Source organism: Pelodiscus sinensis, chromosome 2, assembly GCF_049634645.1.
Source record: "Pelodiscus sinensis isolate JC-2024 chromosome 2, ASM4963464v1, whole genome shotgun sequence".
NCBI classification, from domain to species: domain Eukaryota; kingdom Metazoa; phylum Chordata; order Testudines; family Trionychidae; genus Pelodiscus; species Pelodiscus sinensis.
In genome coordinates, this window is record NC_134712.1 from 217,300,677 (window position 1) to 217,326,683 (window position 26,007).

The following is a 26,007-nucleotide window of genomic DNA, read 5'->3' on the forward strand; positions in this document are numbered from 1 at the left end:
TAAATCTCTATTCTGGTATCTTCCTTAATCCTTGTGCAACAAGTTTTACAGGAAGCCGGAATAAAAAGCCTGTTATTTTGAAATAATGGGCGTGCTGTTAAGATGTGCAGAATCCCGAATCGTTATCCTGAAATAGCACCGCTGTGTAGACATACCCTTGCAGGCTAATACAGCTGCCCCTCTGATACTTCAATTTCAAATTGTGGGTTTTCTAAACCAGTATTTTTGTGACTATAACAGAAGGCAGAGATATTTGTGCACGTATTTTTATCCACCACTAAAGCCAGGAAGTAAGTAATGTTTCCTTAAATCTGAATTATTTAAAACCTCTTTAATCTGAACCTTCTATCTTAAAACTTACTCTTTTTTCTCCTCTCTTTTAAAATCCCCCTGTAGCCTATTACGTCTTTGGGACACAGGAAGGGATAAGTAGTTTTGTCTTCTGAATTGAGTTCGGCTGGACAGGAGGAGGAATGTGATCTTTCTACTGCCTCAAAAATAAGAAAGAGACGACACTATTTAAAATCCCAAATAAATCTTGTAGGTAACAATTTATTTAAAATAAGTACAATTTAGTGTCTTAAGTACAGTGCATGTGTAAATACTCCTGTATAGGTAAATAATTCTTCGTGTCTAATTAAACATGAAATTGTTAGTATTGCATTTTTTCCTCAAAAGAGTTAGTTCATTAGCTACTGAAGAGTTATTGAATTATTAATGAGTATTATTGTGGAGTTTCCTAGATCCCATATTTTTCTATCATCTCTCTTGCTTTAGAAATATAGGCAGTCATAGCATCCTCCTTTGACAAACCTGCAAAGGAAAGCAGTGGTCATTACCGTTCCTTATTTGGTATTCAATAAAGTTAATTAAAATTAGTGTAAACTTTATAGTAAAAAGACCTTTTTTAAGGTTCCAAGCTTCCCATTTGGCTTTGGCTTTCAAATCTAGCATTCCTGGACACTCTGCCAAAAAAGGGCATACATTTGTGGTTATTATACCATTTCACCTACAGATTATCTAGTCTCATTACATTTACATAATTAAATGTACGTGTAAGGGGCATGCATGTGCACACACAAAGTACCAGTATCAATATCTCCAATTGTAGACTGTTTGTAGAGTCCATATAGTTCTTTCAGTTCATCATCACTTGGCCTCGTTTTTAATTTTTTTACATCTTCTGCAGCACTGTCGAAATCAGCCTAAAAAGGGGGGGTGGGAGAATCAAACAATGAAGAGAGTTAGATATTTTAACTCTTATCTGTTTAAATTAGTGAATCTATGAGGATGCTATAAAACCTAACTACTTCCCTATCAGTGATATTTAAAGGTAAATCTTTCCCGATACTTTCCTAATCAAATTATAGTTGGCCAGAAATTTGACCAGCTTGGCTGATAAATCGACATTGTTAAAAGAAGCAAAACACTTTCTCCCAAAAGAGAATACATATTTTTTCCAGCTAAATAATTGGAACCATATATATCATGATTGGTGTAATGAAATGTCATAGGTATGATTATGCAAGATGCTTATAAAAATTCCATGAACTGTAGGTTGTTCACAGCCAGTCTGAGTTGAGGGCAGGGATGCAGATAAACTACAGCCCAGAAGTAGTTCCTGGAACTGTAGTGCCCATTGAAAAGATGCTGACTATACTCCCTCTGTTTTCAGTTCTCTCATGTCGGTGCAATGTGTGTGGGTGTATGGCAGTGATGATGAAACTGTATATGGGGGTTTAATGCAAAAGTTAATCTGAACTGATGCATCTCTCTTACATGCCAGAAATGCAAGGACGCATATAGTACAGGCAGTCCCTGGGTTACGTACAAGATAGGGACTGTAGGTTTGTTCTTAAGTTGAATCTGTATGTAAGTCGGAACTGGCGTCCAGATTCAGCCGCTGCTGAAACTGACCGCCAGTTCTGACTTACATACAGAATCAACTTAAGAACCCCAGGCGTCCCCCAAGTCAGCTGCTGCTGAAACTGATCAGCAGCTGATTCCAGGAAGCCCAGGGCAGAGCAACTCTGCCTCGGGCTTCCTGTAGTCAGCGCTGGTCAGTTTCAGCAGAAGCTGACTTGGGGACGCCTGGGGCAGAGCAACTGGGGTGCTGCTGGGTTGCTCCAGTAGCCCCGCTCCTTGGAGCTACTGGACTAACCCAGCAGCACCCCATCTGCTCTGCCCCAGGCACCCTGATTCAGCCGCTGCTGAATCAGGACCTGGGGCAGAGCAGCTGGGGTGCTGCTGGGTTGGTCCAGTAGTGCCCAGGGCGGCGCTGCAGGACCAATCGGCAGCGCCCCAGCTGCTCTGCCCCAGGGTCCAAAACAAAAGCCTGGTCTGCTGGGGGGGGGGCACACTAGCCGCGCCCCCCCCCCCCCCCAGCAGACCAGGGACACAGGGAGCAGAGCCGCAGCGGCAGCGGGGTGCCGCGCCTCTGAGGCTTTGCTCTGGCAAAGTCTCAGAGGCGCGGGACCCTGCCGCGGCTGCGGCTTCAGTCCGGGTGCCTGTGGTCTGCTGGGGACGGTCCCTAGCAGACCACAGGCACCGGGACTGAAGCCGCAGCAGCGGCGGTTCCCTGCGCTTCTGAGGCTTTGCTCTGGCAAAGCCTCAGAAGCGCGGGAACCCGCCCGGTGCCCCTGGTCTGCTGGAGACGGTCTCCAGCAGACTGTCCCCAGCAGACCACAGGCACCGGGACTGAAGCCGCAGCCGCGGCGGGTTCCCGCGCTTCTGAGGCTTTGCTCTGGCAAAGCCTCAGAAGCGCGGGAACCCGCCCAGTGCCCCTGGTCTGCTGGAGACGGTCTCCAGCAGACAAGGGGCACCAGAGCAGCTTACGAACGGGGCTTTCTCGCCCCGGAGCTCGCAGGTAGCAATCCGCCACCTCAACCTCCGGGGCAAGAAAGCCCCGTTCGTAAGTGCGGATCCGACGTAAGTCGGATCTGCGTAAGTCGGGGACTGCCTGTACAAGGGGTCCCTGCTATAAGTTTCCCTCGTATACATCCATTCCACACTAAAGTCATTGTAGGAACTGATGCATTATAAGTCCTCCCATTCCCCACTATAAGTCGTGCAAAACACTCCCCCCAATTTGCTTAAATGGAAGTCAGACACGGGACTTATTCCCTGATTGAAGTTGTTCCTCTATAAGTCCATGTTTTTTGGAACGTATCTTGGACTTATAGCAAGGACGCCCTGTACCCATTATATAGACATAATGTGGTGATTTGGGTTTGAAAGTCTCTTTTAACCTTAACCACGCTGAGCTAGCTGCAATCTGTCCCCATGTTACTGGTCCCTGTCAGCTGCAGAATTCTCTCCTCTTTGCCTGTCCATGACCACCTACATGTGTTCTGTGACCTCAGAACCTCCAGTCCATCACACCGCGTTAGTGCAAACATCCAGATAACACAATACATAATCTGCTAGTTTCAAGCATTTGTAAAACAAGGGTATACAACGTTTCCTATAACTATGCAAAATTATTGCATGCCTTTTTTGTAAGAGCCATCCAAAAATGTGCCACATTTGTAAGAATGACTGTAGAAACACTAGAGAGTGTATGTTATACATATGTTCGGTATTTGTAAACAGAAATATATTCCCGACGCGTTTGTGCAATAATATGCTATGTATTCAGTAAAGTCACGCATTATTCCTTTAGCTGTCAATTTGTCTTCCATGGATTGTGGAATTGCCTTTTCGCTCCACCCAAGCAGAATGCAGCCACCAGGTTGAAGATGGTGTGCTGCCCTAGCTAGCCTGGTTGGCAATGCTCATTACGCAGGTGAAGGCTTCCTTCCCAATGACAGAAATCAGCCCCCCATACTTAGAACACAGCCTACCATGTGTGTGTGTGTGTGTGTGTATATATATATATATATATATATCTGTGTCTTAACCCTTAAAACGCCATGAGAGAGTGACTACACTGGCTGGAACAGGCCCCAGAAATAAACTTAGGAGCAACATCTGATGTTTTGTGGTTTGTCACCGACATAAGTGTTCATGTGGGGACTGCAGAACAAGGAGTAAAAGGAACAGATTACGGTGTCTAAAAAGGAGGGAGAGGGAAATAAAAAAGAATTAATGAGAGGCTGCATTCTTGTCCCATTCTTTCCTTTCAAAGGACCCATCATGGGATCACAAAACTGAGCACTCATCAACTTAACGATGCATCAGCTGATGCTTGCACAGTCAGGCAGTAACTTCATGTACAAGTATGAAAGGACAGTTAGGTAGCTGCATTGCAGTGTTTATCCAGAGAGCCCTGGCCCCTTTCCAGTTAGCAAGTTCTTTCTCCTTCAGGAAGTGGTGATTATTTAGGGTGTTTTTTTTTTTTCTGGAAATGGATTTATGGATGGATGGATGCCAAGAGGGTGGAGAGCTGATACCTAGGAGACTGTTTTGAGGAATCTGGGTGAGACAAACTTAGGGTATATTTACACTGCAGTTAAAAACCCACTGCTGGCCTGTGCCAGCTGACTCAGCTTATGGGGCTTGTGCCAAGAGGCTGTTTAATTCCAGTGTACATATTTGGGCTCTGGTTGGAGACTGGGCTCTAGCACCTTGTGAGGTGGGAGAGTCTCAGAGCTCAGTTGCACTCAAATACTAATGTACCCTGGGTAGCATGATACATTTTATTATTTTGGAGGTGTTTACACTTGTTTTGGCTAGAAGAAAAAAAACACATTTGGGAGGCCAAGCCCAGGAAGTCTACTAGCTAGAAATGCTGATTGGGCTGGCTCATGCCAATTGGATTTTTAAGAAGGTGGCCAGAAACTGGAAACAATCTTCATTTTGACTGGGTCAGACAGGCAGGAGCTGTCAGCAATGAGGTTTTTAACCTCGTGATGTGAAGTTATGCAAAATTCTGATCTGAAGTTATGGTGGCACACTAGTAGGGGCCAAGTTGGGACACTGAATTTGATTTGTGTAAATTTAGACACAAGTCTCCATGAAAAAGTGTTTTGACAGCTAACCCTCAAGGCCTTAGTATTGGTTTAAGATTCTACCATAACATTCCTAAAAAGATAAGAAAGTATATACATAGAATCTGTTGAACCACCATATAGACCAGCATTATTCATCAATAACATCAACCCTCATTATTCAAGTGCTCAAAAATATTAATTGAGCCATGCTTGTTCTGACACTGTTCATACTTAAGGGAAAACAGTGAGGTGGTAAATTTTTCAAATGATCCTCAATTACTCAAGACAGTTAAATCCACAGTTGACTGCAAAGAGTTGGAAAGGGCTCACAAAACTTGGGTGACTGGAGAACAAAATGGCAGATGAAACTCAGTGTTGTTAAATGAAAAGTAATGTACATAGGAAAAAATAATACCAGCTAGGACCCAACCATAATTTTTTCAAGCCCAGCAAACTTGTAACATGCTGTCTCCCCCCCGCTCCCCCCCAAACCAATAATGTGAAGCCTTGGCTGGACCTCCCTCCTCAAGGCCTCTGAGCCTGGTAAAGTGTATACTTCCCTCCCTCTCGCACTATGTGAGGGCCTTGATCTCAGATATATACAAAATGATGTGGGGTCTAATTAGCTGTTACCGTGCAAGCCAGAGCTCTTAGAGTCATCTTCGATAGTTCCCAGAAATCATCCACTCAATGTGCAACAGCAGCCAAAAAAGCAAACAATGCTAGTAATCTTTAGGAAAGTGATATAATAAAACAGAAAATAATCACATGCCACTACATAAATCTGTAATATGCCCACAGCAGCAAAGTTGAAACAGAAGAGATAGCAGGCACATGAATGCGCAGAAAAGGAGGAAGCTTATTTGTTTGTGCTGTTCTTAGGCCCTTACAAGTTTTTCAAAGTAATGTTTTAAAGACATGCTATTTAACCTGTAACCACCACTGGGGGAAGGGGGATATTTGAACCTGGGACCTCTAAAGCTTAGCATAGGAGCCGCTACCCATTGTGCTAAAAGATAACTCTCTCTCAGCCCATGCTGTAGAGGTCTCTTGTTCTTATCTGTTGCTGTGGTCTAGCTGCCACTGTATGGGACAGTGAACCCGAATAAGTGTGTGGGTTACACAATAACAGAGTTTAATTCTACTGGATAGTAATGAAAGATAATCTCACAATGAGTGTCTCTTTACATTGCAGTTCATATATTTTAAGGACAGAAGAACCTTTATGATCATCTAATCTGGTCTCCTCCATAACACGGGCTACGTCCCTTTAAAATGCAGTAAGAACATAAGAACGGTCTTATGGGTCAGACCAAAGGTCCATCTAGCCCAGTATCCTGTCTGCCAACAGTGCCCCAGATGCCCCAGAGGGAGGGATCACAACAGGTAATCCTCATGTGATCCCTCCCCTTGTCACTCAACTCCAGAGAAACCACCCTCCAGCTGGTATCTTCCTTGGTATTAGAAAAGGAAATGAATCTCTGTGGTGCAGAAAGTTATCATTTTGTTCAATAAGAAGCTTAGGACGGACTCATTAAATCAGCAGACTATAAAGCACTCCCCACCAACATACTGCAGGCTCAGCTGCATGGTAACAAATACAGGAAACACCCACTATGGGTAGGATTGCAAAATGTTTCTATTATGGATATAACTACAGTTGTTATGTGTAATGGATTTCATTCTGTCCCAAATACAATGTTAAGGATTAACTAGAAACCAGCTGTCACTCATTTGCTTTCAATTTTGAAGTGTGTTAATGGGACACAGAGAATTTGAAAATCCTAATTGAATTAAGTCTTTGGAGTCCAGCGTACTAAATGCAAATGTTATGTATTATTGTGGGCCAGGACTGCATGTAACCGCTCCCTGTGGGGCAAATGGGATTTGAACACATGGAAGCATTATGAATGTCAAAGGACTATAGCTGGGTGGACAAAAGGGCATCCATGGGCCGGATGCAGCCCACCAAGTGAGTTGATCTGGCCCACGGAGGCCTTGCTGCTCCCGCCTACCCCCAAGCCAATCAGGGCTGGGGGCAGGGGGAAGCGTGGAAAGTCTCCTTCTACCCTGTAAGGGGCTTAGCACTTAAAGTCAACCACCAGCTGCTGCTCAGCTGGCAATTGACTCTAAGCGCAGTGCTCCCTTGTAGGGCAGGGGCAGGGAGTGAGAGACTTCACATGCTCCACGTCCCCAGGCCCTGATTGACCTGGGGGCAGCTGGGGGGAGCACGCAAAGTCTCTTCCCACTTCCAAAGGCACAGGTACCTAGAGGGAACTGCCAGCTGTTCAAAGCAGTTTGTGGTTCTCTCAGGGGGAGGGGCGGAGGGAAGGACTTTGCAAGCTCCCCCACTCCCAGACCAATTAGGGTCTAAGGGCAGGGAAGTACGAAAGTGTTATGGCCCTGCCCCTTCCAACAACAAAACAAAACCAAACCTAGAGAAGTCTCCGTCCGGCCCACATGCTCCTCCGCACCAATTGGCTTTCCCCCATCTTAATTTAAAAACTGCTCTATGACCTTTTTAATGTTTAGTGCCTGCAGTCTGGATCCACCTTGGTTTAGGTGGTGCCCATCCTTCCCGTATAGGCTCTCCCTCTCCCAAAACTGTCCCCAGTTCCTAATAAATTTAAACCCTCCTCCCTACACCATCGTCTCATCAACACATTGAGACTCTGAAGTTCTGCCTGCCTACCTGGCCCTGCGCATGGAACAGGAAGCATTTCTGAAAATGCCACCATAGAAGTCCCGAATTTCAGTTTCCTTCCTAGCAGCCTAAATTTGGCCTCCAGGACATCTCGCCTACCCTTCCCTACGTCACTGGTACCTACATGTACCATGACCACCGGCTTCTCCCCAGCACTACACATAAGTCTATATAGATGCCTCGAGAGATCTGCAACCTTCGCACCAGGCAGGCAAGTCACCATATGGTTCTCCTGGTCATCACAAACCCAGCTATCTATGTTTCTAATGATCGAATCACCCACTACTAACACTATCCTGTTTATTGCGTCGAGGCACACAAAAAGGCTAGATGGACCTTTGGTCTGACCCAGTATGGCCATTCTTATGTTATGTTCTTATTCCAGGGCTGTACTAGGAAGGTATATGAAGCATACCGTGAAGGTATGGAGCCACTAAGTAGTATACTGTATATTAGCATGAATTTAATCTATGATCTGTAGCTGGAAGGAAGAAATATGGCCCATACTGTAATGGTGAACAGGTTACAGGGAGGCGTCCATCTTGGATAATGGATGGTGGCTCAACAGTGCATTTAGCTTGAATGTAGAGGTTACCTACATAATGGCGAGAGCCTGTAATTGAAAGGTGAAGGAAGAAAACTCTTTGCTCTGTATGTGGCAGGTGAGTTTGCAGTTTAAAAGCCATTGCATAGTATTTTCACTAACGGAAAGAGAAGGTTTGACTGAAGTTTGACTATACAGATTTTTTTAGAGCACTAGGATCTTAGGAACAAGACCTGCATCTCCCTATATGTCTGGATAGCACCTAAAAGAGCTGAGGGACTTTTCTTTAAAAAAAAAAAAAATCAGTTTAATTTAACTAGGAAACTAATGAATTACATGAAAGTCCCAGCATGCAGGTCCAGATTAACAAAATGTGCACTTGGTGCAGTTGGCACAGGGCTCCCATTTTAAAGAGGCCCCTAACTCCTTGATCTGAGTGGGCACAATTGGAACCTGCTACATGGGATTATAGTACCGCTCAAATTTGGCCCTGCCACCCGTCCTTTATGATAGGTGACCAGCGCACATTTGAGAGAGTGATGTTGCGACCTGGTGCACAGAGTTGTGCTGCTGCTTAGATTTGACCCATTTGCCCCTCTGTTGTAATGGGGAGGATGTGGAAGGGGACCTCAATTTCCATAGTGCACAGGGCCTCAAAATTCTTTAATCCAGTATATGACTGACTGACTCTTACTGAATTTGCCTGTTATTTACAAGGGCAAGTACCACAACAATGACTGATGTAGTATCTATCATCTGCAACAGGGTGGGGAGCAGTGGTAGCATTGACATGTTTTAGAAGATGCTTTAGAAAGCAAGCATCAAAGTGCAACTGGGAGCATTTTCTCATCTTATTTAAACTAAATACTAACACGTTATACATCAAATCACTGTGTAAACTTTAATTCTGTGATGCCACTGTGGTACATGTACTAATCACTGATACAAATCTTAAAAGTATTTTAAGGCCATTTAACCTATTTCATCAGGACAAAGACAGAGGTGGAAGTAAGCAGGAGCATCCTGGTGCAGAGCTCCAGCAAGAGCCAGCTGAGCTGCAGCAAAAGCCAGCAGGGAAGCTATTTAAAGGGCTGGCAGGGACCTGGGTTGCAATAGGGCAGTATCTGTACGAAATGTTAAGTTTTTTTCACCGCTGGAAAAATGGCTACAGTATTTGCCACATCATGCAAAAGTTATTTCATCTATATCCTTTCCAGGAGCTGTCTTATCAGACCACATTAAAATGAAACAAGTAACCATTGTTGAAGTGAGATTTATTCAGATAATAATCTATAATTAATTTAAGCAACAAAGGGACAAAAAAAATCTTTAGATTCTAATACTGCTGAACAAATGCTAGGACTTCAAAAAAATCTTATACTGGCTGACCAGATTTTAATCATCATCACCATAGAACAAATTCATCCTTTGTTAAGACACTGGAATTTTGCCAGGGACGAGGATAGTATTAATTTTTTTTTTAATGGTGGCCCAGATGCTTCACATCATTTGCAATGGGGAAAAGCCAGTGATTTGGTGCTTTTTTTTTGAATAATCTGCTGATCAGCAGCTTCAATAAGTAATTAGAGGCAAGGAATGGTACAACAAAGCATAATTGAACTTTTTTTTTTCCTTTCTGAGTGCTTAGACAGTGCAATTTCCTAAACCAGCTGGCAGAACTTCAAAAAGCTTACAGCACAGATTGTAAGAGAACTCGCCCTTGGGACCAGTAGCTAGGTTAATGTGCAAGCTACTCATATGCCACAACTGCTTGTTCTTAGTGCCATGAGACCAAACACTTTACTTTAAAATTTGGCACACTGATAAAATACAAGTCATATTTTATTTATCCAGAAGTGACATGTTCGATAGTCTCCCTTGGTAGGAAAAAAAATGGGTGTGAGAAAAAAAACCTTCAAGTATAATATAAACCCTTTTGTTTGTATTGATGGTCCTGTCCAATATTCATCTACCCTAAATGTTAGTAATGGGAAAAAATCTATGGTAGAAAAGAGTGTACTAATTATTAGCCATAATCATTGTTTATATTATATTGCTCACAGAAGTAGTTCATAATATTTCTGTATTTGACAACTAATCTTTTTCTTGATAACTTTGGAGCTTTTATTTCTTTTCTTTAAAAAAAACCCCACATTATTCTTCATTCTTCTGTTGGAGCAATTAGAACATTCATCAAATGATCAAACAAGTCAGATAACGTAACACATCTAGTTCTATAATACCTAGTTTTTGCATCCCAACTGCTCATCACTCTTTACCCAGGAGGTAATTATTCTTCAGATGGGGAAGTAGGCACAGAAGAGTGAACTGACATACCAAGGTTAGTTACAAGGCAGTAGCAAGAACAAAACCCAGATTGCGAGCATTCCAGTGCATTGGGCTATCATTTAGGCTACACTGCCAACCACCTGCTAGTACAGAGTAAATTGAATATGCTCAGGTGGGTTCTCTGCACATTGTAAGCCTATGTAATGGAAATTTTTTCAAGATTCTTAAAAACAGTCTTGAATGCATGCAAATGCACATTTGTGTCTATGCTGTTAGGAACATTCACATTTATATTAAATGACCAATGTAAAAAAAAAATAGCGATGCAGCCACCATATAACAAATGAAAATAAGTTCCCATTTATTTCTGGCCTATGCATGCTCAGTTATTCTCCTCGTGTCACGTTTCAATGCTTTGCAAAACCGATTTTTTTGCTATTATGTCCCCTCAGTCTCTTGTTACTCCTCTCCAACTTGATTCTGAGAGGTGTTTTTGTGAAGGTGGTTTATCAGGTTGCAAATGTGCAGTATTTTTCCACAACTAATTTAATTCAGATTGGTTGCTGTTTTTAAATCTCAAAGCTGACAAAAGTCAACAACAAAAGATACTCCAACTTTGCACATTCAACAGTGAAATTAAAAAAAAAAAAGCAGATAAAACAAATTTAAGAGCCCACTGGACATTTAAAAAACTTTGAATTAAAATTGGAGAAAGAGCTGGGATTTGGCTGTTCTGTTCCTTACCCCTTTGAGGATTGTCTGAATTTTGTATGCAAAGTGACATAGGCTAACTTCTGCTGTTAAATTATAGTTGCATAGCAACTTATGCCTCTCTGGAGATCAAGCTATAGAAGAGGTTAACCCTCTCTCTGGGGAAGATACAGTTACTGGCAATACACTCCCAACATCTGAGTTACTCAGGAATTAAGAGAGCTGGCATTGCCATCACCTTCCCCTCCCCTCCCCTCCCCTCCCCTCCAATATCACTCAGTAGCACTCTGCACTTCCCTGCACAAAACAGGCACCAAGCCCTCAGAGAGCAGAGCAATGGAACAGACTTGCATATCTTATAAGGAGGGGGGGGGAGAGAAAATTAAAAACAAGCTTTAATGTGACTATAGTGGAGAAGACTGGCTAAGTTGTTTGTGATATAAGAGGGAAAGTTCTATATCCACCTTGCTGCAAGCATATAGAGCTCAAAACCAGCAGCAGGGGCAATGTTTCAAACTCAATACGGAGAGGAGGCAAATAGTTTCTCTCTAGCAGTCCATACACAGTTGGATGCCATCAAAATGCACCATCTTCAAAACACAAGCTCCCTAGAAAATAATGATGCACCACAACTACAACATACATTAGCTGTTCCCTCATGGCCTCAAAAATGTATGCACCAATAATCTAGATCCCAGGAAAGGTGCTCTTTTTATATCAATCTAAATTAACTCATTAATTAATCCAACAGTAAAAAAAAAAATGCATGCATCCTCCCAAAGGAAGGGACCCAATAATAGTACAGCTACAACCACATACAAAGCAAAATAATACATATGCCTAATAAAAATGCCATCCCTCAAAGCAGGTACTTATCCAAGACTTCAAAGAGGCAAACTTTTGCTCCCTCTGAAAATGTATGCACCAACTAAGCATCATACACTAAAAAAATGATTCACTGTACTGAGAGAGAGCTCATATTATGATAAGCCTTGCTCTCTCAAAACATTGTGTTGCCAGGGCTGGTCCTGCCTAAGGATGTTACAGTACATTCTTATCTTTATCCCTTGTTCCTTGCACTGAGCTTCCTTTTACTACACCTAGCAACAGACTCCCCTTTTACCTGGAGAGTCATGACGATGATGATAGCAGCAGCAATGAATATCTCCCAAAGCAGAGATGCAGCACTTATGTGCTCAGCCCTCCCAATGCTTCCTTGCAGCTCCAGTTATAGTCCAAGGCCACACAAAAGAGGCTGCACTTCACTTACCTCATTGGACCAGGACTGCAATGACATCAGCTGCACTTCTCCCTCAGCAGGCCCCTGGCTTCTGTGTCTGAGCAGAGACTGTCTGAATAGCCAAGCTAAAGCAGATTGGTTACAGAAGGAGCTGAATGCAGACAGCAGCTGCTAATCACTCATTTTTCTATAGAATGCACTTGAACAAGGATGCCTGGACAGGACAATAGTAATATTTTTTTTCTCCTGTTATTACAACTCTTTGGAAACAAAGCCCAAAGCAGTATCCTTTCTGAAATTCCTCCTCAGAATGTGTGATGGATTATAGGCTACAGGAAAAAGGACACTGCAGCATTTAACAACTTATTCTATGAAACCAACACTTTTGCCTTGCTGCCTGTTGTGAATCTAATTTGTATTAAAAGCTCCGTGTTTGCTGCTATCCTTCAGGTGGCCCAAGGACATCTTGTTACCAACTGGCAAAAAAGAACAGGGGTATATAAGTTTTACAGCAAGAGTGGACAATCATTTTTAAAAGGGGGGGCCACCCCAGAAGAGGAGGGGCCTTGGGTGGAAGGGGTGAGACCAGGAGACTTCTTGTGCTTCCCCCCAACTCTGATTGGCCTGGGGTAGAGGAGCATGAGAAGTCTTCCCCCTCCCTTCCACATCCCTAAAGAGAAATGCCAGCTGTTTTAAAATAGCTGGCGGTTCCCTCTAGACTCCTAGCAGGAGAAAGACCTTATGCATACCGCCTGCCCCCAGGCCAATAAGGGGGGTGAGGGCGCGTGAAATCTCCTCACCCCTGAAAGAGCACGCAGCGGCTAGAGAGAAGCGCTGGTTGTTTTAAAACACATGGCATGTCTCTCTAGCTGCTGCATGCCCCTGACAGGACATGAGAGACTTTGTGCGCTCTCTGCCCCCAGGCCTTGATTGGCCTGGGGGTGGGGAGTGCACAAAGCTTTCCCTGCCCCTGCCAAAGTTTTGTGGCACCTAAAGATAAAACACCGGCTGTTTTAAAACAGCCGGTCAGTGTGTCTCTAGCCGCTGTGCGCTCTTGCAGGGACGAGGAGACTTCGCATGCTCCCCTGCCCCCACTCCCTGATTGGCCTTGGAATAGGGGAGAAGCAGCAGCAGCCCGGCCACGGGCCAGATCCACCAGCTTGGTGGGCCAAATCTGGCCCATAGAGGGCCCTTTGCTCACTCCTGTGTTACAGCGATCCCCTGGGCCTAATATCTGAATATTTGTCTGCCAAATAATGTCATGTAAGGTCCCAAATGTCACACAGGTCATCATAAGCATTGAGAGATGTTTGTACAGAGAAAATATGCAAAGAGTTATGCATATATGCTAAGTATAATGCTCCTTACATCTGTGAGTTAAGACAAGTCGCCAAAAGTTGATTCACATACTCTTAGTAGGTAAAGGGAAAGAGATAATTATCTCACTCTGGCTGGCCATATACAAATTATGTACTACATGATTCACAATATACTCCCACAGTTACAATCTGAGTCTATGTTTACACTTGCACTTATCGACACAGCCTTGTCACTAAAAGCTTTGTAATGTAGCCATACCCTGATCAAAATGTTAATCAACAGTAGGGCACACAAAAAAGGGGTGAAATTAAAGACAAAAGACTTATCTGAGGCTGAAGAGCCAAACTTGACATTTTGAGGAGGTTAAGAGTCTTTAATAAAAGACCAGATTACAAATGGAATTTGAAACAAAATACAAAGAGCAAGACTAATGGAAGGCCCAGAATTAAACCTTGACAAAGCATTTAGAATTTGCCAAGCAACAGAAGTCACCTAGTCCAGAATGAAGATTGTGGAGGGAGAACACTGTACAAGATTGATAATCCGAAATATTAAAAGAGATAAATAAGGCAAAACAAAGTGGGAAAGTGGGGAGTTGCCACCATTTCATGAAAATGATGTTGTGTCTCTCTCTGATGGAATATAATGCTCACAAATAGCAATGGTGTCCCAAGTAGCTACCTTGTGGTTGTTGCATGGGTTGCAGAAAGGCGGGAGAAAAGAAGCATGGAGTCTGATATTTTGCTCAGGAGGGTCTCAAAAAGCATAATCACAGCAGTTAGAGACTACAGAGTCTCAAAACATGGAACACTCAGCAAGTGGACTTGCAACCTCTTGACTGTAATCGTGCTGATGTTCCAGGGAGACCCTATGGGTCCATGTGACAGCCCAAGACATCTCAAGTACTAAATTAACGTTGATAAAGCCTCAAAGAGTCTGTGTGGGGCACTGTGAAGCTTATCAGGCAGAGCCAGTTGGAACCAGCCACTGAATAAATATACTGGGGCAGACTGGTGTCCTGTCCTCTGACAGTGGCCAATGCCAGATGCCCCAAAGGGAATGAACAGAGCAGGTAATCATCAAATGATTCCTCCCTCTCACCCATTCCAGCCTCTAACAAACAGGCTAGGGAACACCATTCTTGCCCATCCTGGCTAACAGCCACTGATGGACCTATTCTCCATTAATTTATTTAGTTCTTTTTTGAACCCTGTTAAAGTCCTGGTCCTCAAAACATTCTCTGGCAAGGATCTCCATAGATTGACTCTGCTTTGTATGAAAACATGCTTCCTTTTGTTTTAAACCTGCTATCTATTAATTTCATTTGGTGTAGGGATGAGACTAGTTGACTGTTCAATAAGCAAAAGCTTATTGGATAGTCAAGTAATCCCTCAACTAGTCACTTCCCCCCACTAATCACTCCTCCCCCCCATCAGAGGCAGTAAGGGGGCAGAGCAGGAGCTGGTGCTGGGAGCAGCGGGCTTAAAAGCACCGTCTTCATAGGGGGCAGAGGAGGCAGAAGGGTAGGGGAACCAGGTGCAAGTCAGGAATCACCTCATTCTCGGCTCGCACCCAGTCCCAGACGCTGCACCTCTGCTTTTTAAATTTATTAAAAGCCTACTTTAAATAAAATAAAATATTAATTTGATGTCAAACACAAAAGGTTTCAATGTTTTATTTATTTATGGCACAGGTGGAGAACATTTTTTGGTTCAGGGGCCACTGACCCACAGAAAAATCAGTTGGGGAACCACACAACTGAGAAGCAAAAAAACTCCTCCCCAAACCACCAACCCTCACTGATGTGGCGCCCAATTGAGATACCTTACCTCTCTGGCGCACCAGCCCCACAGGATGAGGGGGAGGGACAGGGAGGACTGAGGTTCAGGGCTTCCCATGGGCCAGATTTACTTTTCAAGGGTTCCGGAGTTAATGGATTTTGTGGACCCCATAGGGTCTGGGGTGTGGACAAAAATCAGGGATTCAGTGTGTGGGACAAGGCTGCCAGTAAGTGGGATAAGGATATGGGTGCAGGATCTGTATGGGAGGTGGGATGCCGGAGGGAGTGAGAGGGGTGAAGATATCTGAGCGAAGCAGCAAGGTGTAGGGTTGCCAGCTGGTTTAATACAAAATACTGATCCCGTCCCCCAAAAAAACACCAGGGAAAAAATTCTGTTGAGGGGAAAAAAAGAGGGGGAGACCAAAGTTGTTGAGAAAAAAAAGGACTGTGAGAGTTAAGCAAAAAAAAATAATAAAAAAAAAACAGCATTAAAACAGCTTTAAGTATGTGCAGAGTCAGAATTTTGATAGCAAGAGTGGAGCGGTTGCGCACTAAGACCCAGGGAAGGCACTGCTTCCCCCTGGCTTCAGTTCTTTAGGCTTTTTTGCTGGTGGCCATTTTGTTTTCTTGATGGAGCCAGAATGCAGCTTCCCTGCAGAACCAGGGGGTCCTGGGGAGGCTGGGGCCCACTGGGGGGCCCAGTTGCCGAGTGTGTTGTAGGTTTTCCAAGTGTCCAGTATTTTTACCTCCTGGCTGGGAAAAAAATAAGAAAATACCAGACATTTCAGATGTCCTGTATTTTCTGAATTTTTTTTACCAGACAGGAATCGAAAATACTGGACTGTCCGGGTCAAAACCGGAATCCTGACAACTCTAGTAAGTGTGTGTGTGTGTGTGGGGGGGGGGGGGGGGGGGACTGACTAGTTGACTTGACTATTCGATAAGCATTTGCTTATCGGATAGTCAACTAGTCCTTAACATCCTTATTGTGGATCTGAGTCTGCAGAAATAGTTTACGAGCTTACAACAGGGGAGGGGAAACTCAGGCCCAGTGGCCAGATGCAGCCCTCAGCTTGCATAGATCCAGCCTGAGGCTCAGCCCCCTCTCCCAGCATTGAGGTGCCCTGCGCTGGTGCTACAGCTTCCCTGCTGCCACCCTGGAGGCTGGAGCACACAAAATTGACTGGTCTGTGCCCTATAGGCTCTGGTGTATGAGGGGAATGTGGAGAGTGCCTTTCTCCTCAGACGCGTAGCGAGGGAGAAGGGGGGGCAGTTGCCCCTGGGCGCCACGCTAAGGGGGCCTGGGCTGGGCTACGGGGGGAGGTGTGGGGCGCTAGGCTCACCTGAGCTGCAGGAGGAGGGAGGTGCTGGGAACCCGGCACTGGACTCAAGGGGAAGGACGGAGGGGCAGGGAATTAGCACTGGGCTCAGCATGTCTGCACTGTTTGGGGGGAGATGCAGGGAAACGGAGCTCAGCTGGGTTGCAGAGTGAAGAAGTGCGGGGTGCTGGACTGGGCTGCAGGGGGGAAGGCACACGGTGCAGAGCTCAGAACTCAGTTTGGCTGCAGGAGGAGGGAGGTGCTGGGAACCGGGGCTAGACTCAATGGGAGGGAGGGGCAGGAAATCATTGGGCTCAGCAGTTCTGCAGGGCTTGGGGGGAGGTGAAAAGAAGCCGGGCTCAACTGTGCTGTGGGGGAGGCATGCAGGGAGCCAGTGCAGGGCTCAACTGGGATGAGGTGGATGGGGGAAGGCATAGGGAACAGAAGGGCAGCTCAGCGGGGCTTTAAGGGGCTTCTGGGAACTGGTGCTGCACTCCCTTGGATTGTGGGGATGGTTTTGGGGTTTTACTTTATTTAAAATGAAGTTTGATAAAATAACATGAGAAAGTTAACATTTAATCTTTTTAATAATTTAAATTAAACCATTCTCTCCAGCTGCAGCACTAGCAAAATGGCTTGGTCATAATTGTGTAATTAAAGGTGGGTTTCCATTAGTAACTGGCCATCTGCGGAAAGGTTTACATTGAGTCATGTGGTCCACAGGCCAAAAAGCTTGAGAACCACTGGAATAGAGGCACCCCTGGCCTCTCCCTCCAGAGAGACCACTGCAGGCTCCCTGCTGCTCCACAAGACCCCACAGAGAGATCAGGACTGTTACCATGGTGGTAAATCACCATATTGCTCCAGAGTGGATGATGGACAGACTCTTTGTGAGTCTTCCTCATCTAAGCAGTTGATTTAAACAGCATGGTAAGATGCCACATGAAAACATTTGGTAAGTCCACCAAGAGGCAGGATGTTTTGTCTCTCCAGAGAGAGTTATCATGACTTGTGTCTCTGGGTGAACAAGATCCTTTGTGAGCTCTGTGAAGAGGTAAGATGTTTTCACTTCTAGCTTCAAGAGATTTGTTCTTCTGTCTTTGGGATGCATGTTGCTTTGACCTGAATGGAGTTAGCTGTGACAATGCATTTCTGTATTCTTCTGACACATAAAGTGAAATCGGTGCTGAAGACCCCACATTCAGTGAGAGAAATTGCTGCTGTTAGAAACAGTATATTCAAAGTCTCTCCAATTTTCTTCAAAGATCACCTCTACCAGGCAGTAGGGCTTTTCCTGACTGGTCCCTTATATGTTTGAAGGGTGACAATGTTATCTGGATCTTTTTGGGTCATATCAACAAATTGTTTTGGGCTCAATCCTAGATTAAAATGTAAATTGTATTAGGCCTTTTGTAAGCACGTTGGGAAGTAGTCTAATTTGGTAATTACTATTCAATATTATTTATATAATATGCATATTGCCATTTTGGTATTGACATATACATTTCTCAGTACCTTTACATATAAAATAGCCCAGCCCTATTGATCTCCATGGGCAATGTACCTTGTAAGGAGTGATGGGGATATTATGAAGTTGTTTAAACAAATATCTTGTAATTGTAGAAAAAAATTTGTGTGTGAGAAAACTGTAGGTCCTGGGGGTACTTATACATTTTTTAAAAGGGATACTTTATTAAAAAAAGGTTGAGAAACACTGCTCTAAACCATCCCTTTTGGCCTCCATTTCCTTTCTCTTTTGACAAGTTGGGAAGGTAGCAGTATTGGTAAAAATATATCAGACATGTGCACGCAGTACCTGCTCTACCTCAGCTGGCGCTAGATAATCAGAGCCTCAATTCTAAAGGAGTTGGCATTACTGAGTTGATCAATCCTCCCACGTTTTGTTGTGGATTTTCCAAATAAAATGCTGGTGTTTTCTATAGGTCACCCACATCTCCCAGTCATAGCAGAGACTTGGGATTAAACATGGCTTTTTCAACTAAAAGTCGTCTACATGTTTGGACACGGTGATTGTGAATAGCTGGCAAGGCAGTTTGCCAAAGGCAAGACTGGCCTTAAATCTTGATATCTATGGCTTCAGTTGAATGGCTTGTGTGAAATAGGAAGAGCAGCTCAGAGAGACCTCTCTCCTTTACTTAAGGATAGAATCTCAGCAGCCTGAAGGAAAAAGTCCTCATGGCAGACTGAAAGCCTTGCTTGCAGTGTATCCACAGCCTTAGGCTACTTATTGCTTCAAGAAAGTGAGGGTGATTCTCGTGTTGTGTGTTAGATTTATTTAAAAGTTTTTTCTGAGTGTTATTTTAACAGGTAAATTAATCTTTTACATTCACTGACATAGCAAAGGAGGTGTGTGGGGAGGGTAACTGCCTTTCTTTTCCCCTTATCATAACTCTGCTCCCTGCTCCTCCTCCATCCACCACCGCCTGCTGAAGCCTCCTCCTTGCCTCTGCACCCCCAGCCTGACCGTCCTCCCACTTCAACAGTGGGATAGCGCCCCCTCAAACTGGAAGGGGGGGGAAGACACAGTACAAGCTCCTCTCCACCCCTCCCAGCCCCTTCCTCCCCCCCCCCCCGCACCAGATGCGAGGGCCCTGTCATGTGGGGACAGGGGCACACATTTTGCTTTTGCATCAGGGCGCTTAATACCCTCGCTACGCCTCTGTTTCTCCTACTCAGTCAGGGGTCACAGTGAGAGCTTCTCCCCTCTTCTCACGTGTGTGAGGCGCCCCCCCCCCCCCCACTGATTGTTTTGTGGGCTAGTGGCCCCCGGCCCAAAAGGGGTTCCCACCCGTGCCTTAAGGAAGGGAAGGTGCTGTCCCAATGCAACTGCCCAAAGGGCTGAATAAGAGGCACCAGTGACTGTAACTTTAGCCAGGTGCTGGGGAAACAGACCTGGCTAGCGTAAGCTGGGGGGTGCGTGCCCATACTCGGGGCACTGGGTCCCTCCCCACGTACAAGCTGGGGACGAGGCGGCGCTGCACGAGGGCGGACGGGTCCGCGTCTGGCTGGCGTGTGCGGGAGCGCGGGCAGAACCGGGTCTGGACTCAGTCAGCGGGCGGAGGGAGCTGAGCTGCGGTTGGCCGGCTGGGTCCGCGGCAGGTCGGTAGGGGGCGAGGCTGGGCTGTGTTCCCGCGCATGCGGAAGAGGAGTAGCTCGGCAAAGGGGGGCCAGGCCGGTTTCCGGCGCTGGGGGGAGGAGGAGCAGTTCTGCAGGGGGCGGGGCCGGGCTGGGGCTCGGGGAGGAGGAGGAGGAGCTGTTCTGCAGGGGGCGGGGCCGGGCTGGGGCTCGGGGAGGAGGAGGAGGAGGAGCTGTTCTGCAGGGGGCGGGGCCGGGCTGGGGCTCGGGGAGGAGGAGGAGCAGTTCTGCAGGGGGCGGGGCCGGGCTGGGGCTCGGGGAGGAGGAGGAGGAGCTGTTCTGCAGGGGGCGGGGCCGGGCTGGGGTTCGGGGAGGAGGAGGAGCTGTTCTGCAGGGGGCGGGGCCGGCGCGGGCTCCGGCTCACGCAGCGCAGCAGCGGCCCCTGGCAGCTCACGCGGGCGCGGCCTGCGAGTCTCTCAGTTGCCGGGCGCGCCGCGGGAGGCCAGTCTCGTGGCGTTGTGCTGGGCGGGGCTGTAGGAGCGTCGATCAGGCCGCGGCTGAGGTGTGAGAGCGAGGCGGGGGCTGGGAGCTGGGTTAGGGCCCGGCAGGAGGGGGTGGGGTTTAGTTCTGGCTCAGGGTGAACAGGGCCCGGCGGTCCCTGGGGGCTGGGAGGTTCCGGCTCAGGCGGGGAGGGGGCTCGGGCTCCTGCTGCGCGTCTGTCACCGGAAGCGGGCTTTGGAATTTCTCAGTCTCTGACTAGCGAAGCGGGAGGCTGTAAACATTCGGCCACGAGGAGCGGGTAAACCGGGCGAAATGTTGCTATTTTGCCCATAATCATCGCAGTTTCCCGCTCTGTCTTAGGGTTGAGGTGCTGAGCTGTCCACAGCGCTTCTGCTATTGACCAGAACAGCTCCGTTCGAAGAACTAAACCTACTAGCATGAGGTAAATATAAAAGCTATAGATGATCTGTCAGGGTCTGTCTCAGCCAGATTAATCCAGAGATGTACCGCTCGTCTGTGACTACTCTTTCCCTTCTTAACCTAGAGCACGGGGCTACTCAGCCAGTCAGCCTACCTTCATTTTTTCCATCTCCTTATCTAGGGAATAACCTTCAGTGCAACGGCCATCCAACCCAGTATCCTGTCTGCTGACAGTGGCCAATTTGTATCTTTTAAATGCCAATAAACAAGAACACTCGCTAGTGTGAATTACATCATAAAAGGGGGAACACAGATAACTTATAATCAAAATAAAGGATATAAAATAGTTTGCCACAGTTGAACTAGTATAATTCAGATTGTTCTCTTTATAAAGTTTCCGTAACGTAGATGTGCAATAGTAAATATTAAGTGTGTCTCCTATAACTTCAACATTTTACTTTGACATCTAGTTTTTTAATCTATAGAACCTCTAGCAGCCTCTGTATGGTTTGGTGTATCATTTTTTGCACAAGTCTTAACCTGTTGCTTTTTCATTAATGAATGAAGCAGGTACTATGTTACCAAGTAATTACTGAACTCTAATACTACATGAAAACCACATTGGGTCAGTCTGCTGATACAGCTAGTCCAGTATCTTGCCTTTTGATAGGGTACGTCTACACAGCAGAGCTGAAATAAGCTATACAACTTGAGCTATGTCAATTGTGTAGCTTAAGTCGAAATAGCTTATTTGGGCTTTTGGCGCTGTCTACATAGCAGTAAGTCCAAGTTAGAACACTCTTCCTCCAACTTTCCTTAATCCTTGTAAAATGAGGGTTACAGGAGTTGGAGTAAGAAGTTATATCAAAATAACTGCTTGCTGCGTAGATATGGACTATGTTATTTCGAAATAACGTTGCTGTGTAGACACAACCACAGTGACAATGGTGAGAACAAGCAATCATCTCCTGTCATCCACTCATCTCTTCTGGCAGTCAGAGGCTAAGGACACTTAAAGCGTGGAGTTACATACCTGACCATCTTGGCTAATATTGACTGACCTGTTCTCCATGAACTTGTCTAACTCCTTTATTAAACCCCATTATTAATTTGGTCTTCACAGTATTCTCTGGCAAGGAGCTCTGGCATAGGTTGACTATGTTGTGTGAAAAAATACTTTTATTTAAAGCTGCTGCCTATTAATTTCATTTGGTGATTCTGAATGTGCTTGTCAAGTTTAAAACTAACAAACTGGTACTGAGCTGATGAGAGACTGAGAATAAATCCCTTTAAGTTTAGGAAAGATACCGAGAAGTGCAAACCTATTGCAATAGAAAGAGTTTGACTATTGGATGCCCAAGGGAGGCACTTTTTATAGATTGTTCAATTTGGGTATCTTTAAAATATTAACTAGTGGTTTCCTCTTTTCTCTTGTTCATAGCTAAAGTGTCAAAATGCAAAGGAAAGCATCAACATGTCTGTAGTTCACACTGGGGGTGGATCTGTCCGTAAAGCAAAGAAAATTACGGTAAAAACATCTTTAAATAATCCATATGATATCAGGTGGAATACTCTAGAAGGAGATGATATGTACTTTATACTCCAGACGTTGGTAGAAAGGATTAAGCACATTGGATTTAAAAAGATTGAGACTCCAAGAAGGAAAAAGCGTTCTATTGCAAAAAGGAAAATTAAAGAAAAATGTGATGCTAGTTGTAGTGAACTTCCGAAGGAGAAGGAAACGGACCATATTCAACAAGAACAAGGATGGACTGACTTAAACATCAGGAAACAGCTTGCTATTGGAATCAATGAGGTTACTAGATCTTTGGAAAAAAATGAACTACTTCTGATGCTGGTGTGTAAATCTGCAAAACCTACTCTGATCACCATGCACCTTATTCAGCTCAGTGCAAGTCGAGCAGTCCCAGCTGGCCAGGTTCCACGTCTTAGTGAAAGCATAGCACCTATTCTTGGCTTAACATCTGTTCTAGCACTAGGTTTTAAAAAGAATTCTGTCACTTTTTCTGAAGAAGTAGAAGCTATAATTCCACGGATACCTAGCTTGGATGTGCCCTGGATTCACCATAGAAGTGAGCAGCTTATGGCAGAGGCATATACTGATCCTTTGGAAATTGAAGATGCAAATCTTATGGAGACATCAGTGCAGGAGTTCTCCCAAAGCCATAAGTATAAGCATACTGAAAGCAGTAAGTTGGATTCTTCAAATGTAACTTTACAAGCTCTCAGAATTAAAAAGCTGGTTCCAAATCCAAACAAGATACGGAAACCCCCCAAAAATAAAAAAGCTGCTTCAAAATAACTTACTTCGGTACTGGTCTTTACAGTGGGAGTAAAGTAACTTGTATGCAGTATTGGAAACTGCCCCATGTAACTAAGTTATAATACTTTTAAATGTCATGACTTCAGATGTAAAGCCATTTGACCAATAGAAGATGAACTCTACTAATATGTTACATTCTCTTATGAAATTTTTGTTCTGACATTAAAGCATACAACCTTTAAAATTGTGCATAAGTGTTAATTGCTTTCTTAAGACATACTTAGTGTTTAGAAAGCCTCGGTTTAAAAGGGTGTGTGGTGTAGTTCTAGAAAGGGTGGGGGCCACTGATCCACAGAAAAACCAGTCGGGGCCCACACAAAAGTGAGAAACAAAAGCAAGCAGTCAACAAACCTCACTGACATAGCCCCCGACTGAGAAGCAGAAAAATACTCCCATACATTCCCCTCAACACCAAACCTTATGTGGGCCTGGGCTAGTAGATTTTGCGGGGGGGGGGGGGGGGGAAGCCTCCAGGCAGTACCAGCCAGAGGAAGGGGGAGTGGCAGTGCACAGAGTAGCTTCCTCCCACTGCCAGGCAGAGCCCATGTATTGGATCTGACTCTGGCCAACAAGGCTTGGGACTCCTCCTCCTACAGCGGGGAGCTAGTGCTCCAGCCCTGTGGGGGGAACATGGGGCTGGAGCACCAGTGCCAGCTCCTCAATTCTGGGGCGGGAGTGCGAAGGAGGAGCCTGAGCCTTGGGGGTTGGATCCAGGCAACTCCTGTTCTAGAATGTGCATTTGCTGTTAAGGAAAAGCATCAAGCAAATTCTTTTGCGGGAATGTATATACTTAGAATAAAACTCTAAAATTAAATGTAACTGTTCAAACAAATGAATATCAAAATTGAAAGTTTATTCAAACAAGTGTCCATGCTGGTATAAACTTTTTTTTTTTTTTTTTAAATCTGGTCATCTATAAGATGCTTCAAGCAAACATCTGTAACTGGTAGTACGTGCTCAGGCTTTGTTTTTGGATGTTAGTACTTAGCTCTGCTAGGTTGTTTTTGGTGATAAGATGCATATTAAACTGGTTTCCAGATATATTTGGTCTCTGATATGCTAAGGAAAACAACAATCTTGATCAACATATGAATTATTAAATACTTCTGTTGCAGGAAAATGCATTTTAAAAAGACTGCTGTACACAAACTGGATCTACATAATACAAAGTTAAGTGCCAATTATTCCATAAATGGAGAATTGAGAAACAATTTCCAATAACTTCAGATATATTTTCTGTACTGTAGTATGTTAAATAGTAGGTACTAATTGTAATCATCCCAAGCAGCTGAAAATGGTATGACACTTAACTCTTGAAAGGAAATGCACTTTAAGAAACTGCCAAAGTAAGAAGTAGAATTTAATATGACAGCATGCACTATTTATTTTACAGGAAACTGTCTTATGGAATTTTAGAAGAGAACAGAGAAGCAACTCAGACTGCAATAAAAAAGTGCATAACTAATCTCAACAAAATAGTTTACTTAGCTCTCACATTTTACTCAAAAGCCTCTTCTGTCCTGCAGGAAGAAAACTAGTAAAAACATGAGTGAGCCTGTTTTGTTTTTAAATAAGGGAGGAATTTCCATGTTCCAGATCAATGATTACCTAGGCTGCCTGTGTTTTGGATTCCCCCTCATCATACACAAGTTAAAAAGGGTAAACAGTAGAGATTGCATACTAATGAGGATATCTGAAGGTTAAACTGCAGCAGAGGCAAAATGCCCCCTGGCTCTGCCTGGGGGAAAAAAATGTAGATACCCCAAGCGTAAGGCTAAAAATTAGTACTGTATGTCACTTGGGAAACTCTAAATTAACTAAAAAGGTAAAAACACAAATTATCACCCATCCCTGAATAGCAGTTCTTATTCAGGAATAAAATAGCCTTAAATGGCTTGTAGTTTAAGACAGTTTTCCAAACAGTGAATTATGGGAAGGTTCTAGATGAGTTGCCATGTCTGAGGCCTGAATAAGCCAGTGCTAAACCCAGACTTAAGCAAACATTTCCCATCCCAGTGGAAATGGAGGTCCAATAGGGTAGAGGATATTGGAAAGAAAGCTTGCACAGCTCCCACCCAATAACAGCTACACTTGTCCTGTGGGACTTAGTCCAGTTCCCCAGGCTGGGTGTTGCAGCTTGTTTCTTTGGATCACACTGTCACTTGTTTGGTCAAACAGAAATTTGTTTGGCTGTTGAAGTGAATTGCAATGCACGTTACTCAAATTTGGCCTGTGTAACCAAACTTGAGAGGGAGGGAAATCTGAGTGGTGCTGCACCTTCATACACCTGCTTGCACAGCCCAGAGAGCTAGGCCCAACCCTCCCTCTGGACAGGAGCTGCCACTAATGGAGTGTGCTGAGCTCTCCAAACCCTCCTCTATACCTCTTCTGGACCAAGAGGGTACTGAGTGTTGGGGATGAGGATTCATATAGAAAATGGTAGCATGGGAGGGGGGGGGGGAGAGAGAGAGCCAGCATGCAGTTTGTGAATCACAGTAAGTTCAAGAATGACTGGTTTCATCCTCAATCTTTGGCAGCAAATTAAACTCTTTTATAAGCATCCTTATGAGTGGTTAATGGGCCTTAACAGATGCACATCAAGGTTATGCTAAGTTGATTTGTTATAACTTTCCTAGGTGTGCCTGTGTGTACACAGCTTTGTGTCCAGGCCAGCAATAGACCCTCATTGACTTTAAGGTACAAATCATTTGGCTTTAATTACATAAGTGCCAATTAACTCCTAATAGTTAATTGGAAGCTATGGGGTTTTGGAATGTACTATCTTGGAAAGTCTAATGGACAAGGGCA

General features: G+C 44.7%; 2 protein-coding genes across 3 annotated transcripts; one reads left to right on the top strand and one right to left on the bottom strand.

Annotated features, from left to right (window-relative positions):
- Window positions 1-525: 525 nt before the first annotated feature.
- ACBD7 (acyl-CoA binding domain containing 7) lies at window positions 526-20,037 on the bottom strand. 2 transcript variants are annotated; one of them, XM_025182825.2, is made up of 4 exons: window positions 19,752-20,037; window positions 1,088-1,205; window positions 903-965; window positions 526-813 (listed from the first exon to the last, which is right to left on the bottom strand). In XM_025182825.2, the coding sequence occupies exons 1-4, from the start codon at window positions 19,782-19,784 to the stop codon at window positions 740-742; spliced, it is 288 nt and encodes a 95-aa protein (XP_025038610.1). In that variant the 5' UTR covers window positions 19,785-20,037; the 3' UTR covers window positions 526-739. The 2 variants fall into 2 exon arrangements, with proteins under 2 accessions (XP_025038610.1, XP_006119543.1); XM_006119481.4 differs by lacking the exon at window positions 19,752-20,037 and adding an exon at window positions 12,303-12,452.
- Window positions 20,038-20,316: 279 nt separating this feature from the next.
- Window positions 20,317-23,386, top strand: RPP38 (ribonuclease P/MRP subunit p38). Its single transcript, XM_075922444.1, has 3 exons — window positions 20,317-20,496; window positions 20,796-20,877; window positions 22,297-23,386. The coding sequence occupies exon 3, from the start codon at window positions 22,330-22,332 to the stop codon at window positions 23,176-23,178; it is 849 nt and encodes a 282-aa protein (XP_075778559.1). The 5' UTR covers window positions 20,317-20,496; window positions 20,796-20,877; window positions 22,297-22,329; the 3' UTR covers window positions 23,179-23,386.
- The last annotated feature ends 2,621 nt before the right edge of the window (window positions 23,387-26,007 follow it).